We start from the raw sequence: 18,458 nt of genomic DNA, 5'->3' as shown, positions 1-18,458 counted from the left end.
AGAAGATGCCCTTGGAGGCTGGCAGCAGTGTAAGCCACTACTTGCCCTGCTCTTACAATGGAAGGGAAGGTTAGGGTGTCCCAGAGCCCAGGATGAAGGTCCTCCTGGTGAGAGCTGGAGCCACAGAGGGATGCGGACATGGCCAGAGCTTCAGTGCTGAGATCCGGAGAGAGCATGGCAGGAATCCCTCCGCCTCGCTCCTTTTGCTGTAGATCTTCTGCCATTTGTCCTAAGCCAGCTGGGAGCCGGAGGGCTGATTGTAATGACACAGTGTGGCTGAGACCCACGGCCGTAGTTGTAGCCTCTGGACAGCAGCAGTTTCCTGATCACCGTAGCTTCCTGACCGTGGCCATGAAGAAGGCTGGGACTGGTGGCTTCCAGATGGTAGGAGAGGCAATAGCTCAAATCCAACCTTGACCTTGTTCTCAGCGCTCAATAACCCTCATGTCCATTTAGTCATTGTAATAAATTCCATGTCTGCCTGCACTAGCTGGGGAGGACATTTCCCCCACTTAAAACCTAGTGATGTCAGACAAGTCACTGTGGTTTTAAATGGGGGAATTGGCATGAAATGCCATCTGGTTCTAACACCTGGTTTATTTCACCCTTGCTCCTTGAGGCCAGTGGGCTGGATTCTTCTTCTTCTTCTTCTTTTTTTTTTTTTTTTTTTTGGTGAGGTCTAATTAATGGAACCCAGAGAGGAAACAGAGGCCTAGAGACACTGTGTGCTTGGTATAAGGTCACGTGGACAGGAATTGGCTGAGCTGTGCCCTTGACTTCATAGCCCATGCTGGGGCCCACTTAACAGTCTGCTCCTGCAGCTCCGTGACAGCCCTTCAAACCTGAGAAGACAGCTCTCTGATCTCAGCGACTTCTCTTCTGAGTACTTCTGAGTACTTTCGGGGAGCCTCGGAGTCCCTTCTGCACTGCACTAGGTCACCCTCCCCTGCTCTGTGAACGACCCATTTCCACCAGGTCACTCAGGATGGACCACAGTGCTCTGTGAGGTCTGATTGCCACGGCAGAGCCCCCAGCAGGAAAGGGCTTACTCGCCATCAGGACGGGAGGAGCAAATCTCTCCCCTCCTGCCATCTTCCCCCAAATATCTTCCCCAGGGGGACACTTCACTTTGCCTCTTAGGAAGGCGTGACATGTATATTTCCACACAAATTAAGAGCGTTTGTGTCAAGGCCATTCCAAGCAGGAGGGTGTGTTCAATTTTCCTCTGCTCCAGAGCTGGAGTGGACTTTTGAGGAGTTATTTATGGGCAGAATGCTAATTACTTAACTACAAATATGTAAATACTTTGAGAATAAATTCATCACAATATATTAGACATCACATTGTAATTAAGCCCAATTAGGTATTATTAGCAGTATTAATGTCATGTTGCTCTGCCTGTTACTAATGAATATGTTAACCCAGCCTCGCTGCCACCATCCATGTGGACGCCTTATTATGATGACGATAATAGACACATGATTAAAGCATTATTGCTTTGCTTGCAAATAATGGAGAGAAATAAGTCAATGTCTTTGGAATCTGAATGACTGTCGGTTATGTAGATGTGGCCGGAGGGTTGTGTGATCGGGGAATAAGACTTGATGTCTTGGCATCTCGGTTTGTAGCCAGGAAAGAGAGTGGTTTCTGGTTTCTTTTTATAGATCAGGGTAAATTCAGTGGAAATGGAGGAGTGGACAGGAAGGTGCTTGGTATACCAGGGAGGTGAGTTTATTGTTCCAAACCTCCACAGAGGAGAGGGGTTAAGTGCAGATCACAGAAACAGGAGATGGGGGAAGGCGAGGCCAGACACAAGTTTGCAGGAGGTCAGGGCCCAAGGAAGGGGGAAGAAAATGGCCATTGGGTCCATCTGTTCTGACAACAGCCCTATGAGGTGGTACTACCCTGTTTCCCCGAAAATAAGACATCCTCCTAAAATAAGACCTACTTATAGAAAAGATAAGACATCCCCTGAAAATAAGACCTAGCGCATCTTTGGGAGCACACCTTAAAATAGGACACTGTCTTATTTTGGGGGAAACAGGGTAGGATCCAGGTTTTGCAAAGCAGAAAACATCTCAGAAATGTTAACTCATGATGCCTAAAGTCACACAGAAAGAAGTGCCAGAGTCAGGATTTGAACTCAGTTTGTGTGATGTATGTTATAAAAGTGTAAGGCAGAGCATTCGAAAATTCAGAGCCAAGCAGACCTGTGATGTGGCAGGTATTTATTCACCAAATGTTTAGCGAGCACTTTCTGAGATCCTTGCTCTGGGCCGGGTGACTTCAACAGACTCTACAAATACACCCCTCCAAGATGCATACCATCTGCCTCCAGATGGATGGGGAAGGATAAGATGGACCAGTGGAGAACCGAGAGAACCATGTGGGGCTGGTGTGACAGCACCTGGGTGCCCACTTGGTGTCATATAGCTGTGTTTTGAGTATTGGTGGAGAGGTCGGCTCTTAATTCTGACTTGGAGCAAACTTACAGAGCCCAGAAACTGGCTGTGGCTAGAGAGGGAAAGAAAGCAGCAGATGGGACCAGGTGTGAAGTTCCAATAACAACAAAATCCTTGAATAGAAAAAATAGAAGATGTTGTAGGCATCCTCCACTGTGTTCCTTTGACCAGGGAAGTAACTCACCCACCAGGCTATAGAGAGACACTGCTCCAGCCACAAAGCTTCCAGGGCAGGTGTAGTTGCCCAGGAAGTGGGGGGACTGAGGAGCGGAGTGGATGGGACAGGACACTGTCTAAGGGAGGCAGCTGCTGCTTTTCTCAGAACTGGGGGGAGGGCCAACAGGAGGAGGTGGGGTTATAAGGGCCAGACACCAAGGCCCCTGTGGTAGGAGCTAGAACCTTGGGGCTCTGGAAACTTCAGTGCTCTGGGAACCCGGCAGGAGGTGGACCTGGGACGGATACGGCACCTGAGCTGCGACAGCTGCCGGACACAGCACCTGATTCCCCGTGGCCATCAGATTTGGGAATTGCAAGGGACAGCACCTGAGATGCTGAAGCTGCAAGAAGGGCACCCGAGGTAGAGCCAGAGAAGAAATACGCCGACTCCTCCCTTCTCCCACCTCCCGGTTTCTAGCCCGGCATCCAAACGGCTGTACCTACTGGAAAGCCACTAAGCCAAAGAGGCTGGGAAATGGAGTTCCTGCTCTGCACAGAGGAGCAGAGAAGGAGTGTGAGAGAAATGGGCGTGGAAGGGCAAGGCAGGGGAGTCATCCAGGTTTCCGGACCTCCAGTGCCATGCACTTCATGTTGAAATGAGAGGGAGGTTCATTCGTTACGAGGGATTCCCTCTAGGAAGCACAGATGGTGCGCCGCGGGTGACGGTCTTCGCTTAAATTCACATGTTTCTTTAGTTTACCAGGAACCTACACATAAAATACTTCGTTTCATCCTTTCAAATCTTGCGAGATAAACAACATTAGTCTTGTTTTATAGATGAGGAAATGGAAGCTAAGAGCTTAGAGAGGTCTTACACACAGCCGGGATTTGGCCCCTGATGTATCTTACTCCAAATGCAAGGATGTTGGGGAGATGCGAAGGTCCAGGGGCTCCTGAGAGTTCATGAACATGGGGCTGGAAGCTGCTCTGGTAAAAGCAAACACACTGCCCTTCTGCTGAAGGACACTCCCCGCCAGGCTGACCTGTGCTGTTCCTGTTGTTTACACCAGGCCCCTGAACCAAAGTGCCAACTTGCAGGAGCTCAGCCCAGCTCCTGTCTCCATAACACACCACAGTTTTCCAGGCATGATCACAGAGAATCATATTTCCGTTTCTCACTGCCCCTGGAGGCAGGGAGGTTGGGGACAATTGCTCCTTTTTGATAGATGGTCAAACAGGCTCAGAAAGGTAAAGTGACTCATCTTGGCCTCCGCACTTAACAACCCCTCCTGCTCCAGCTCTCCTCTCTTTCCACTTCCCAGGCTCATTCCACTCTGCCAGCAAGCAGTGGCCCTCGTGACTTGGGATTTGCTGTTTCCTTTGCCTGGAGTGATCCTATTCCCAAAGCGCCTCTCTGGGACGAGTCCGTTCGGTCCTCCTCCAGACCCCATGACGATTTGCTCTCGGCTCTGCTGCACTGCTGGGTGGTTATTTGCTCACTGGTTGGTGTCCTCTACTAGACTGTGAACTCCTGGATGATAAAGACAAGGTGCCCGTCACCTCTGTGTCCCCGCACTGTGTTGAATGAATGAATGAATGAATGCACGGATCATGGAGATCCAAACCCCACTCTCGTGCATCCTTCTTGCCGCTGGTCTCTGGACTGAAGGGGCACTTTTGCAAGCAGAGGAGGAACCTGTTGACCAAGGAGCATAATTAGAGATGATATATGGGTTTGGATAAAGGTCTATACCAGGGTTGTCTAACCTGTGGCTCTGAAGGCCATATGCTGATTTTGTGAGGCTTTTTTTTTGCTTATCTGTGTTGTTGGATGTGACAAAAAGTATGTGTGAACCCTTAGTTTTGCTCATCAGCTTTCATTAGTGTTTGTGTATTTAATGTGTGGCCCAAGACAATTCTTATTCTTTCAATATGCAGCAGAGAAAAAATAAGAAAGGTTGGACATCCCTTTACCTCTATTCCATCTTTCCATCTTTTCTTTCTCTGTACACAGGAGCGATCACACAGGAAGTTACGTTCTCTTCCTGAGACTTTAGTTTTGCTGGATTAGCAGTTCCTGATCATTTAGACTAAAGGGCTTTCTCTGAACACATCAGCTCTTGACTTTTTGTTTTGCAGCAAAGCTGAGAGCCAGCGAGGGGGCAAGGACGTGGCAGAAGCTCTCGGGCACACAGGAGAGTTCCTTGGTGCTTGGGTGGGGTGGGGTGGAACTGGAGGGCAATGGCACCTGAGCCAGCTCAGCCACCTGAGCCGGGTCTCCCTCCAGCAGAGAGCAGGGCCCTGTGCTACTTCTAGGCGGGGTCCAGCCCTGAGCAGCGCAGGAGCAAGAGTTACTCCAACTGTACCAGTTTTACTATGGGAGGAATCTGACTCTTCTCCCACTCTCTGGCTGAGGAAGAGGAGGCCTAAAGGGTAGAGCAACTGCTCCAAGGGCACATGAGTCAGTGTCGGCAGGCCGCGCCCAGTCCTTACCACTGTCCTGTTACACCGCTAAGCATGTATCTGCGCCCAGGCCACGGTGGTCAGTGGCGTCTGCACCTCTGGTCTGCCCAGGACCCATTCTCTCTAGCAGCAGCACTCCAATTGATTCTGCCCGGGAACTGGGTCTTCTGCATTAAATGCTGTCTGGCTGGGTCTGTTAAGCAAAGTGCCCTGCCATCCCCAATCTTCCCTGGCCCTGGGGCCACCGAGTGAGCCACACTAGGCAACCAGATCCTCTTCTCATGGACTTTGGAATGTCGTGACACGGAGACAGAAGATGAGATCATGCAATGGGACCAGGGGTCTCCTTCACGCCCTGTTCCCTACACCTTGCCGCAGGTCATCTCCTAGCTCTTCCACAGAGCCTGGGCCTGTTCGCATGCCCTGCTTAGGATAACCACAGCTGGTTTTTGCTGGTTATGACCAAACCCCCCCAGTGGTCCACTGTCTCAACCAGTATCCTTAAGAACAGCCAGAAGGCAAGAGGAGGGAGGATAGGTCCCCCTTTTACTAAGCATTTTCCAATAGATACATCAAGTCAGTAGGAAATCTTAAATTTGCTGGTGGCCACATCAAAAAAGTAAGAAGGGTGACATTCATTTCAGAAATACATTTTATTTAATGCAGTGTATGCAGTATAAGGTTCTAATTTCAACACGTGATCTGCGTAACAGTTACTCATGAGGCACCTTATGTCCTTTTTCTATACTACATCTTCCAGCTGCTGTATGTAGTTTACACATTTGCATTTTAACTTGGATGCTACATTTTCATCAGGAATACTTCACCTGTATAGAGACAGTTCAAACGATAGAGTCACACACATACCCAGCTTGTAAATACTTGGAAGTTTTCCAATAACTGAATTGAGTATTCTTTTTTATTTTTATTTATTTTTATTTTTATTTTTGAGTTTAAATGCATTTTATTTTTAAACAACCTACATGACATGTTTTTCCTTAAAAACAATGCCTCCACTCCAAATAAATCACGGTCAAAATAAATGAAGAGCTCAAGATGACATCAGTCCCGTTTGTCTTAAGTCCTGGTGTTGTGTGGATGACAAGCAGCAGCCAGTTATGATGACAGGTGATAGATCCAAATTTGTAATAGCCAAATTTGTTAACATTTTTCCATTTCTAAACCATCCTTAAAGAAAATCATATATGGGGTCACACCATCCTCACGGTAGTCCAGGAGAGCAACCATGCCATCTGGATTCATGTTTTCACCAATAAACTGGTAGTTTTTGAAATTAGCCAGGATGTGCTTGATTTGTTCTGCAGCCCCTGTCATAAAAGGTTTTACTCTTTCTGGTCTCTGTTCTTCAAGTTTGCCTTTGATTGACTTCATGTAATCTTTGATGTACTTCTTGTAGGCTTCTTTTGTGAAGCTGGTTTCCTGCAAGTGATGGTTCATGACAATATCAACACCAGTGGTAACTGTGCTTTCGGTACCTTCGCCCTCAGGTCCTTCAGGGGAAGCATTTCCACCAATGAGCGAGTCATCAATGTTACCCTCTGTCCTACTGACCATCTTCCCCTCCACCTCCAAGCATAGGCCGTCTGCGATCTCTCGGATCTTGTAAATGTCGGAGAACATCTCATCATGGCTGATGAGGTCCCGATAGATAATTATGATGGCGGCTGAAGGGAGACAGCGGCGGCGCTAGTTTTGCAGGAGGCCGGAGCTCGGAGCGAGCACGGCGGAGCCTGAGCGGCGCTCGGGGGGAGCGGGGAGCGGGCGGAAAAGCGAGTATTCGTTTTTAGACTTGAACTTAGTTGAAATTAAATGCAGGTAAAGATGCAGCTCCTTAGTTGCACTAGCCCCATTTCAAGAGCTCCTAGCCACCTGTTGTTGGGCAAGATAGCCTTTTACCCTCATCACATCCGCTGTCTCATGAAAACCTCCCAACTGTGAGGGAAGGATTCCATCATCAATAGCATTATCATACCCATTCTCCCAGATGGGAAGATAGAGGTTCAAAGGGATTAAATAATCTTCATGGTAACACAACTGGAAGTGATCTTGAACACTTCAGGTCAGTGTTGCTGATGGTGCTAAGCCAGCGGTTGGATTATCCACATACGACGGGCCTTGGATCCGAGCCCATGGGAGGCTCTGAGCCGAATACACCGTGTGACCTTAAATGCGTTTCCCTATCTGTTAAACAAGAAGGTGTGACATTTGTCACATCAGTGTCCAAGCTCTCTGAGGGGATATAGGTGGAAAACAGAATGTAACAGAAACTATTGTTTACTGAAGCTTACCACAGGCCACAAGTCATTCGAAGCTCATCCCTTGTGCTGGTTCATTTAGTTCTCACAACGATGCCATGAGAGGGGTCTATCTGCAGCTCCACTGGATGGACTAAGAAACCTCAGCGGAGCGGTTGAATTGCTCCAATTCAACATCCAGCTGGCAGCAGACCCGAGGTTAGAACCCAGGTGCTTTATCAGCAGGCAACGGGGCCTACGAAAGGGAGACTCACTGAGGGCAGGGATTCTGCTTTGCCCACTGCTGCCATCACAACGCCTGACCCCTAATGGACACTCAACAATTGTTGGATGGATAATCAAATGAGTAGCGAGGAAGAGAGAATCCAACATGGTGTAAATGTAATTCTCAAAGCTTCTGGGGTGTGTTTGATAAGTGCAAGGAGGGATTCAGTACTCTAAATAAATACGTTTCTGGAGAAAAGTTAGTGGAGCTGTGATGTCTGCACCTGCTCCATCCATTTCTATCTCTTCTCCAGCACAGGCCTGTGCCCCCAAAGCAGCCAGGGACTCTGAAAAGGCTCAGTGGAGCCTGCACCTGAGTAGAAATGGATTTCTTCTTTTCTTTTACTAAAACCTAGATAGAGAAATCGTAAAAGTTGTGATGCCAAATGTCTTAGTCTGCTTGAGCTGCTATAACAAAATACCACAGACTGGGTGGATTAAAAACAGAAATTTATTTCTCACAGTTCTGAGGCTGGAAGTTTAAGATGGTGGTGTCAATGTGGTTGGGTTCTGTGGAGGACTCTCCTCCTGGCTTGCAGACAGCCACCTTCTCACCATGTTCTCACATGGCTTTTCCTTGGGAGAGGGGAGAAAGAAAGAGAGATGGAGGGGAGCGAGAGAGAAAGAGAGAGAGAGAAAAAGATAAGGCCCCTAATTCTATTATGAAGGCCCCACCCTCATGACCACATCTAGCTCTAATTACCACCCAAAGGCCCCATGTAGGGGATAAGGGCTTCCATAGATGAATTCTGGGGTAGACAAACATTCAGTCCATAACACCAAGTATTACAGCTCATACAACCTCATGTTGTTACCTGTATATTTTTTATTTTTTCACACTTCTTTCCCTTAGGCTAGATCTTTGACTATAAACAGCTAAATATTCTTCTACATTATGAAATAGCACCAAACTTGGAATAGAAAGATTGTTTTTCTTTTCTTTTCCTTTCTTTTTCTTTTTTTCTTTTTTTTAACCATATATTTGCTGTGTGATCTTGGGCAAGGTTTTTTACTTCTCTGCTCCTCTTTCTTTCTCATCTATATAACAAAAGGAAAGTTTAAAAGCTTTCTTTGACCTTTAATTCTGTTTCCCATTACACCAATTCATAGAAATAAAACATTATTTCTTAAATAGTATTCTTTGAATATGTTTTTCATTTATTCATGCAAGAAACGTAGAAGGCTTGCTCTATGTCAGGCATTATTCTAGGCATTGGGGATATAGAAATAAACAACAACAACAACAACAACATAGTCCTTAACCTCAAGGTACCCTGTCTAGATGAAGAGATTGTGAAGAAAACAGAAAATCACAGCACAGTAAGGTGAGTTCTCTGCTAGAAGATGCTGAAGACCATGTATCAGTAGTACCTAACCTGGTTTCGGGAGCAGAGGAGTTTTTGGGGGGGTGATGGTCCACGAAGTACTCCTGCGGGGTGAGTATGAGTTGGGTGAAGCTGTGAGAGGGAGGTATGGCAGGCGGAGGATAATATACTCAAACATGGAGAGAAAAAAGAGCTTCCAGACTCCTCACAAATAGTCCAGAATGGCCAGAGCACAGGTGACAGGGTGCCAGCCTCCAGAGCTGAGCCTCGAGATGCTGAGCAAAGGTGTTGGGACTCAGCCATGAGCAGCCACTGAAAAGATTTAGGCAAGAATCGGATTTGTATCCTGGACTAACTCCCTAGCCTACCGTGTGGAGGATGACCAAGGGCCTCTGGAAGCAAAACGGAGGCCAAGAAGAAAGCGGTGGACATGCAGGGTAGGCAGCGGCCCCTCACCTTTTTGGCACCAGGGACTGGTTCATGGAAGATAATTCTTCACATGGATATGACATGGGGGATGTGACAGGTGAGGCTCAGGCAGCGGCGATGAGAATGGGGACATGAAGGTTTGCTTGCTCTCCGCTGCCCCCTCCCGCTGTGTCCCTGCTTCCTCATAGACCACAGACCAGTACCAGGCCATGGCCGGGGGCTCGGGGACTGCAAGGGTTGGGCAGAGATGACAGATTCTGAAGGAGGAAAGCAGCAGTGGAGTTGGAGAGGACAGGACAGACTTGGGGTGCAGACACATGGGCCAGCAAGCACCCAGTTTGGGGACCGGGCCATTCGGTGGATGATGGCATTTTTCTCCTGAGATGGGGCATGTAATACAGTCACGTGCTGCATCATGACATTTTGGCCAATGACAGAACACAGATATGATAGTGGTGCCATAACACGCCATATTTTTCACTGTACCTTTTCTATGTCTTGGTATGTTTAAATAGACCAATACTTACCACTGTGTCCCAGCTGCCCACAGTATGCCACATGCTAACATGAACAGGCTTGGAGCTCAGGAGCCGTAGCCGGGTTGCCTGGGTGTGTGGCAGGCAGGGTATTTGGGTTTGTCTAAGTTCACTCTATGTTGCTCGCACAGTGACAAGATAGCCTAATGACACATTTCTTGGCGTGCACTAAGGGCCGCAGGTTCCCAGCATCTCTGACTCAGTTCTGTTTTGGGGGTGCTCCCATTCCATTTAGCTGCAGAGTATGTTCTGCATTAAATACCGTCAGTGTAATTACAGAATACGATACACTGTAATTATGCTCCATAATTACATTTTCTTCCATTAGCAGCATGGCATTCTATGCAACGCAGGCCCCCGGCACGGTCGGGACCATGCAGGCCGCCTGGAGTGGGCACAGGTCTCCCTTCCCCAGCTGTTGTCAAAAACACAGTGGGAATCTTAGGAAGGCAGTGCAGGTCGGTGCTTAAGAACATGGGCTTCGAAAGCAGCCCACCCTGGTTTAAATGACATCACCACTTATTAACTGTGGGGATTAGGCAAGTTACTCAATGTTTCTGTGCCTCAGTTTCTCTGTTTTAGAAGGAGGATAATAGAATCTATTCCATAGAGTTCCTTTTAAGAAAACCCGAGATAACGGATGCTAATTACTTAACATGGCGTTTGCCAAATTTAAGCCTATGAAAAAAGTCAACGCGGATGGAAAGTGATGACAGAAGGGGGTGGCTGCCCATCTTGAGATTCCTGGGCTGGTGTCCTGCCTCCTTGGGCGTGGAGGAGATACTCAGATGCCAGGTGCTAAGCTATGAGGAATGACGCTGTCCCAGAGTCATAGAACATCCCTAACACTCGCCTGTGCTCTCCTCCTGCCCCCACTGTATTGTAGAAATGAGGGGACGGAGGTCCAGAGACCACCACCCCCTTGTCTTGTGGAGATCATCATTCCAGAGATGTCTTGAACTCAGAAAGGACTCCCCCTACCCTGGCCAGTGCCAGGGACTGAAGCTTTAACTTAGACATGTCTCTCCTTTCATGTCACAAAGCATCGGCCTTTGCTATCTCATTCTATCCTGAAGTGACTTTGATATACATTATCCCTATTTTACCAGTGAAGTAGAGAAGTGTAGACACTAAGTCTGAGAGAGATACATGGCTTTCCAAGGATCCCTATTTAGACACTTCAGAGCTGCAGTTTGACTCCCTCTGTCTGGGGCTTTTCTCTCCTGTTCCTTCACATGGGCTGGGCGGCTGTCGGGTGGTGGACACTGTAATATGCAGCGTGGGAGATACGGGGCTGCCCGCCTGCACAGAGTCTTCCTCTCGCATGAAAGCGAAGAAGGATGAACTAAATTCTAACACAGTGGGAGGCGTGGTAAATGCCATTTGGCTGCTGAGGACCTGAATACAAAGACTGGGTGGTGTGGGGCTTGGCTTCTGGCTGGGATGGTTGTGAAAGAGTCGGAAACAGCACTAAACCATAGCACACGATAGAGGCCAGAGGTGAATGAGTCAGAATGCTCTTTGGTTTGAAGTGACAAAAACCTAATTCAGAGCAGTTTAAGGAAAAAAATATAAAAATGAGAGAGGGAAATTATGAGCTTACATAACAGAGAAGTTCAGGGCGGGTTCCCAACCAGGGGCTCAGATGATAGAATATTATTGTTCCTCTATCTCTTATGGCCATTTTAATTTCTTTCTTTCTTTCTTTTTCTTTTCTTTCTTTTTTTTTTTTGAGACAGAGCCTCAAACTGTTGCCCTGGGTAGAGTGCTATGGCATCACAGCTCACAGCAACCTCCAACTTCTGGGCTCAAACGATTCTCCTGCCTCCGCCTCCCAACTAGTTGGGACTACAGGCGCCCGCCACAACGCCCGGCTATTTTTTGGTTACAGCTGTCATTGTTTGGTGGGCCCAGGCTGGATTCAAATCCACCAGCTCAGGTGTATGTGGCTGGTGCCTTAGCCGCTTGAGCCACAGGCGCCGAGCCTCTCATGGCCATTTTATGGCTCCTCTTTCCCCTACTTGGCATTATTCCCCAGAAGGACTTCTTTGTGGGGCAGGAAAGATGGTCTGGCAGCCCCAAACTCCTGTCTTCCCAGCTGAGATACACCAGGAAATGGTAGTTTCAATGGAAGAGTGGAGGGAGGAACTGGACGGGTCGGCCAAGTTGAGTGCCCATCTCTGCACCCATCAGCACAGGCCAGAGAGTGGGCTCTTCCTTGGGGGATGTAGCCTGGAGGTAGCGTCAGATTGGGATGAGCTTATCTGAATTACATGGAATGGATGTCCCATAACAAAGAGGGGTTCTGTTACCAAAAGATGGCAGGAAGGGGTCCTGGGAAAATCTAAACCCCAGTTGCCCACTGAGGGAAATATTCCTTAGAGGAGAAATGGTATAAGCAAAGGCCTGATTATGTATTGAATGGAGATAGAAATTTGCAAAAGTAACTTTGGGCCAAATTGCAAAAGTTTTTAAGTACTAGGCTGGGACTTCAAATGGAAAGGATTTTTTTTTTTCTTTTCTTTTTTTTTTTTATTGTTGGGGATTAATTGAGGGTACAATAAGCCAGGTTACACTGATGGCATTTGTTAGGTAAAGTCCCTCTTGCAATCATGTCTTTCCCCCATGAGGTGTGGCACACACCAAGGCCCCACCCCCCTCCCTCCTTCCCTCTCTCTGCTTTTCCTCCCCCCTCCCATGACCTTAATTGTCATTAATTGTCCTCATATCAAAATTGAGTACATAGGATTCATGCTTCTCTATTCTTGTGATGCTTTACTAAGAATAATGTCTTCTACTTCCATCCAGGTTAATACGAAGGATGTAAAGTCTCCATTTTTTTTAATGGCTGAATAGTATTCCATGGTATACATATACCACAGCTTGCTATTCCATTCCTGGGTTGGTGGGCATTTAGGCTGTTTCCACATTTTGGCGACTGTAAATTGAACTGCAATAAACAGTCTAGTACAAGTGTCCTTATGATAAAAGGATTTCTTTCCTTCTGGGTAGATGCCTAGTAATGGGATTGCAGGATCAAACGGGAGGTCTAGCTTGAGTGCTTTGAGTTTCTCCATACTTCCTTCCAGAAAGGTTGTACTAGTTTGCAGTCCCACCAGCAGTGTAAAAGTGTTCCCTTCTCTCCACGTCCACGCCAGCATCTGCAGTTTTGAGATTTTGTGATGTGGGCCATTCTCACTGGGGTTAGATGGTATCTCAGGGTGGTTTTGATTCGCATTTCTCTAATAGATAGGGATGATGAACATTTTTTCATATGTTTGTTAGCCATTCATCTGTCTTCTTTAGAGAAGGTTCTATTCATGTCTCTTGCCCATTGATAGATGGGATTGTTGGCTTTTTTCATGTGGATTAATTTGAGTTCTCTATAGATCCTAGTTATCAAGCTTTTGTCTGATTGAAAATATGCAAATATCCTTTCCCATTGTGTAGGTTGTCTCTTTGCTTTGGTTGTTGTCTCCTTGGCTGTACAGAAGCTTTTCAGTTTCATGAAGTCCCATTTGTTTCAAATGGAAAGGATTTCACAAAATCGATCTCTCTGAAAAGGAAGTGGCTAGCTTGTATCCCTCCCTTTCCTTTCCGCCCCAGCATGCTGAATCCCTTTAAGTCTTTGAATATGCTGTGCTCTCTCTTTATTCCAGGCCGATGTCTGAAGCTCTGCTTCCTCTTCCTAGTTTTCTCCCTCTTAAGTTAGACAACTCCTGTTTGGTGCTAGTGTCTCAGAGGTCACTGCCTCCGTGAAGCCTTCCCTGACCACCACTGCAGATGGATGAGCTGCTCCCACGGCCTTCTGTACACACTCTCCTGTATACAGGTGCTGTCTGCATCACTAGCTCCTGTGCCTTCAAGGCTTACCATGTGTCAGCTTGATAGTATTCTTGTTCCTATGCTCCATATGGGGAAATTGAGCCAAAGAGAGGTTGAGCACTTATCCAAGATGATGTAGCAACTGGTGATGGAGCTGGAATTTGAATGTAGGCCATCTGATGTCAGGACTTTCTTTTAACTACTACTGTTTGAGAATGCAGTATTCGGGAATGTCGTCCCAGATTCCACATCATGGCTGTCAGTAAATATTGTTCAATTAAAGAAGGTCAGGAAATGCAAGAATGATTGAGAAAAAAAAGAGTAATGAGATGCCCATCACGGTGTTATCCGTGCAGAGGTCTGAGGGGTATCTGTGTGGGAGCACATAGTTCTGCATAGTTGAGTATTGGATCAGACAGTCTCTAAGTTTCCAACTCCATAATTTCTTCCCTTTCGGCAAAAAGAGAGATTGAAGGCCTTTGAGCCAAAAAGAGACCATCAACCTTGGGGGAAATAACTCTGGCAGTGTCGTATGATGTGGATGAAAGAGAAATTGCAAATGTGTGGTTAACAGTTTTCCCACCTCCATCTGCTAGTGGCTGTGGGATTGGGAAGGAGAACAGACGTTATCACCACACGACGATTATCTTTTAATTCTTGGGCTATAATTTGCAAAGTTCAGCCCTTCCAGCCCGGGTTACTTCTGAGCTCAGGAGTAGAAATGAGGCCATATAGCAATCAGGGGAGCGCTGTGGCATGTTGGACCTGTCATCAGAAGTGAGTTTGGATCCTGCCTCAGTTTTCTCACCTGGGAAATGGGATGTGTAATACTTGCTTGGCTCATTTCCAACCTCATTGAGGAAGACAGAATGAACTGATGGACGTTAAGGTGTTTCAAAGATGCGTAGCACAGTGTGCGTGGAGGACGTGCGCGCGCAAGGTGGTAGAGGTCACCGGTCAGCTCCTCCCCTGCTGCCCCCTTGCCTAGATCCTCCCAGAAAGGGGTGGGATAAACAGCCAAAGAAAGGGCCACGAGAGAGAGAGGGAGCCAGTCCCCGGAATCATAAATTCTACCTTAGAACTTTAACAGACTATAAAATTGTTATCTGAAGAGGGGAAGTGATATATTGAAAAATAAAAGCACCTCCTCCACTGCAGAAAGCATCCTTAAAGATCTTATATATGATTTCATAAAGCTGTGTGGCATCTTTTCAATTCCTTCCCAGGGCTCGTGGGCCCGGAGCCCAGCATGCTGATGAAGTGGAGGGGTGGCTGAGGCGCAGAAGGAGAAAAATCCGATTACTCTTGCTCTGGGATAAAGGAATTCTGGGGATTCAAAATCACTGGAGTATAATTGGAATTCTAATAAAATAAAGGGTTTTTTGAGGGGTGGGGTGGGGATGGAGGTGGCGTGTGGGGGAAATACAGGTTCTCAAGCTGGCTGTGGGAATGGGTTCGAAAGACTTTGTCATCAAACCCGCCTGGAATTTTCCACAGTCTAGGCTTGTTTATGGCCAGCTGGCGGCAAAATTAGAAAGGAAACAAAGTTGCAAAGCTCCCATGTCCACTGACCAAGCAGGACGCTCACGGAGGCAGGAGAAAGTCCTGGTTAGTGTTGGTACCCCTGGCCTCCATGTCTGCCCTTTAGAAGCAAGAACCTTTGAATGCGAGGTCTGCAAGATGCCTTAATGGTCCCATGAGGTGAAAATAAAGTCTAGAGAGGTGAAGGATGATTCCTAGGCTAACTAGGAATAGAATAATGGGAAACCCCCAGAAACTTAGAAGTCATCAGTTTAATATTCCTGTCTTGAATGTAATCACAGCGCTCTGGGAGGCCGAGGCAGGAGGATCACTTGAGCTCATCAGTTCTAGACCACCCTGTAAGAGCAAGACCTCCATCTCTACTAAAAATAGAAAAAGTAGCTGGCATCCTGGTGGGCGCCTGTTGTCCCAGCTCCTCGGGAGGCTGAGGCAAGAGGATGGCTTGAGCCCATGAGTTTGAGGTTGCTGTGAGCTATAATGATGCCACAGCACTCTAGCCAGGGCCACAGAATGAGACTCTGTCTCAAAAGAAAAAAATCCCTCTCTTCACAGAAATCACCACGTTACCCCAGATGAATGGCCATCTGGCCCCCATTGGATGAGCATAGCAACAGAGCTCTCCCCAGCTCAGACTCCCTCTGCTCCATAAGAGTCTTGGAGGTGGCAAGTGCTTCCTCATGTAAAGCTGAAAATAGTGTCTGCACCACCTTCAGGGGGACGGGAAGGATGGCTTAGTGGAAAGAAACCGTATCCCTAGTTGTTTTTGTTTTTTGAGCAGAGGTGCTCTGTCACCTTGTACAAATCACTTCAGCTCTCTGAGGTTCAATTTTCTCCTCTGTACAAAGGATAATAAATACAGCAGAACCTCAGTAAGCTGACCACCTAAGGGACTATAACAGACTGGCCAACACATGGAGGTGGTCAACATAAGGAACTGGGCCTACTGTATGGACACGTACATGTGGTGCACGTCTGGTCTGTGAAAATTAGGTCAACGTAAGGAGGTGGTCAGCTAGGGAGGCTTGAGCTTGTAGGTTTTTGTGAGAAGTCAAGGAGAATGCTTAGAAAGCACTGAGCTTCCAACAGACCCCATGCTCAACAAATATTTTTATTGTCACCTGTAAAATAAGAATGCCTACTTACCGGAGTTTTTGTGGGCTTCTCCTCAGATAATGTAAGACGCCAAGAAGATACTTCACACAGAGGACGCACATTAGCTCTGCCTACCTTTTCACACGATTACCTCTGTGCAAATCTTAGCTTCGTTCTTGGTTTCTTGTGGGAGTTCTGTGTGTGTTGAATGCATGATGTCCAAGTGTAAACCTCTTCATCCCAGGGCCCCCACCACCTGTGTGTAAGGTCACCTTCAGGCCAGCACAGGTCAGCAGCCCTGCAGGAGTCTCCACCTGCACATCCGGTAGCACCAACAGGAACGCTTCTCAGAACTGCCTTTCCTCCTTCTGAGTATTCACTCTTTCCAGCGTCCAGGGCCAAAATTCTTAAATGTCTCAGCGTATTTTTTCTTTGTCTTCCTTGCCCCCACTTCTCGATATAATGAAAACCGACGGCCTCTTTTGTGTGTCTTTTAAATGCTTCTCTGCTTCCGCACGACCCAGAGTCTCCATTTATTCATTCATTTTGTAAAGATTTTCATGGACACTGTTCTGGGCACTAAGGATATAGCTGCAGATAAGACAGATGAGGTCCCTGCTCTCCAGTGGACCTTTGTGGGGTGAGGGAGAAAGTAAATGCAAATCAATGACTTGCAATATAGCAACACAACACCCACAATGAAGCATTGTCATGTTTACTCGGGTCACAGGATAATCCTAGGTATAGCGTTCAGGAAAGGCTTGTGTGAGGAAGTGGCAATGGACTTGAGACTTGAATAAGGATTAAATGACAGGAAGATCTGGGGGCGGAGTAATCCAGACAAAGCAGAGTAAGTGGGAAGATCGGGAGGCAGGGAGGAGCCTCTCTGCTAGGTCCCTGGGTCTCAAGCACACATCAGGATCACCTGGAGGGCTGTTCCGACATTGCTCGCTGGCCCTTCCTCTGGAGCCTTTGTTCAGTAGGTCAAGGATGAGCCTGGAAGAGGCCATGTCTAACTAGGTTCAGGCGATGTGGCTGCTGTTGTTCCAGGGCCCACACTGAGCACCACCGTGTTAGAGGAACAGAAAGGCGCTCTGGAGCTGAGCAGGTGAGGAGGAGCGTAGTAGGGACACAGAACGAGGGGCCAGAGGAAGCTGGGTCACACAGGGCTCCAGACGGTAGGGAAGGAGGTAGGATTTTCTCTGAAGGGTGATGGAAAGCCGTAGGTTTTTAATAATGACATGACTTGATTTTTAAATTGTTGCTTTGGCTGCTCTGCGGAGAGTAGAGTTAGAGGACGAGGGAAAGCAGGGAGGTCTGACAGGAAGACGTTGCAGGGTGAGCAGTGAGAAATGACAGCGTGTTGGCCCCGGGTGGTTGCAGGACAGAGGTCGGAGCCAAAGCTGCTGGGACTCGAAGAGGGACAGATCCTCATGAGGTACAATTGACTGTCGGGCTGGCTAACTGTTTGTTATGGGCAGCCGGCCTGTGTGTGACAGGACCCTCAGCAGCAGCCCTGGCCTTGGCCATCTTGAGCCCAGTAACACCCACTTCCAGATGGGCCATGCTATGGTATTTTTAATATGGCCTGGAGAAAGGGGGCAAAGTCCTTCCTGGTTGAGAACCATTGACGTTAGGTATTCATTCACCTTTCATTTATTCATCAAATAGCCATTAACGCTGACAAATACCCATGCACTGAGATTGTCATAGGTGCTGGGATATGGCAGTGAACAAAACAGACAGAGCCCAGGTCACAGTGGAGCTCACTTGGCAGAGAAGAGGTGGGAGGTGACAAAAGGCCTTGGGGCTGCAGCGGTGTGGAACACCGCCCGCTCCTCCCAGCTCTGCAGCTCAGAATCTGAGGACCACGAGGCCTTCCTGGAGGGTGGGGCAGAGAGAAGAGAAAGACTCGATGCCCCTCACAGGTGGAGGGTGAGCGGAGGTGGGGTGAGAGCAGGAACACGCCCGGACACTGACATATTAATCATTCTGTCACACAGGCACAAATGGTGTTTGGAAGATCAGAAATACATAATAACACAGGTCAAAATGTAGCCTTTCCATTTCTCTGCTGCTGACAGTGAC

General features: G+C 47.6%; 1 protein-coding gene across 1 annotated transcript; it reads right to left on the bottom strand.

Annotated features, from left to right (window-relative positions):
* Positions 1-6,025: 6,025 nt before the first annotated feature.
* Positions 6,026-6,842, bottom strand: LOC128575166 (translationally-controlled tumor protein-like). The gene has a single exon (XM_053576582.1). It carries the CDS (start codon positions 6,720-6,722, stop codon positions 6,243-6,245), a length of 480 nt encoding a protein of 159 aa, XP_053432557.1. The 5' UTR covers positions 6,723-6,842; the 3' UTR covers positions 6,026-6,242.
* Between the last annotated feature and the right edge of the window lie 11,616 nt (positions 6,843-18,458).

This window comes from Nycticebus coucang, chromosome 22, assembly GCF_027406575.1.
Source record: "Nycticebus coucang isolate mNycCou1 chromosome 22, mNycCou1.pri, whole genome shotgun sequence".
In the NCBI taxonomy this organism is placed as follows: domain Eukaryota; kingdom Metazoa; phylum Chordata; class Mammalia; order Primates; family Lorisidae; genus Nycticebus; species Nycticebus coucang.
Note: the sequence above shows the minus strand (reverse complement) of the source record. Positions and strands in the feature narration are given on the sequence as shown.

What these genes read in the sequence shown, in the direction of transcription:
- LOC128575166 (XM_053576582.1), bottom strand. Translation starts at nt 6,722, where the DNA reads ATGTTCTCCGACATTTACAAGATCCGAGAGATCGCAGACGGCCTATGC.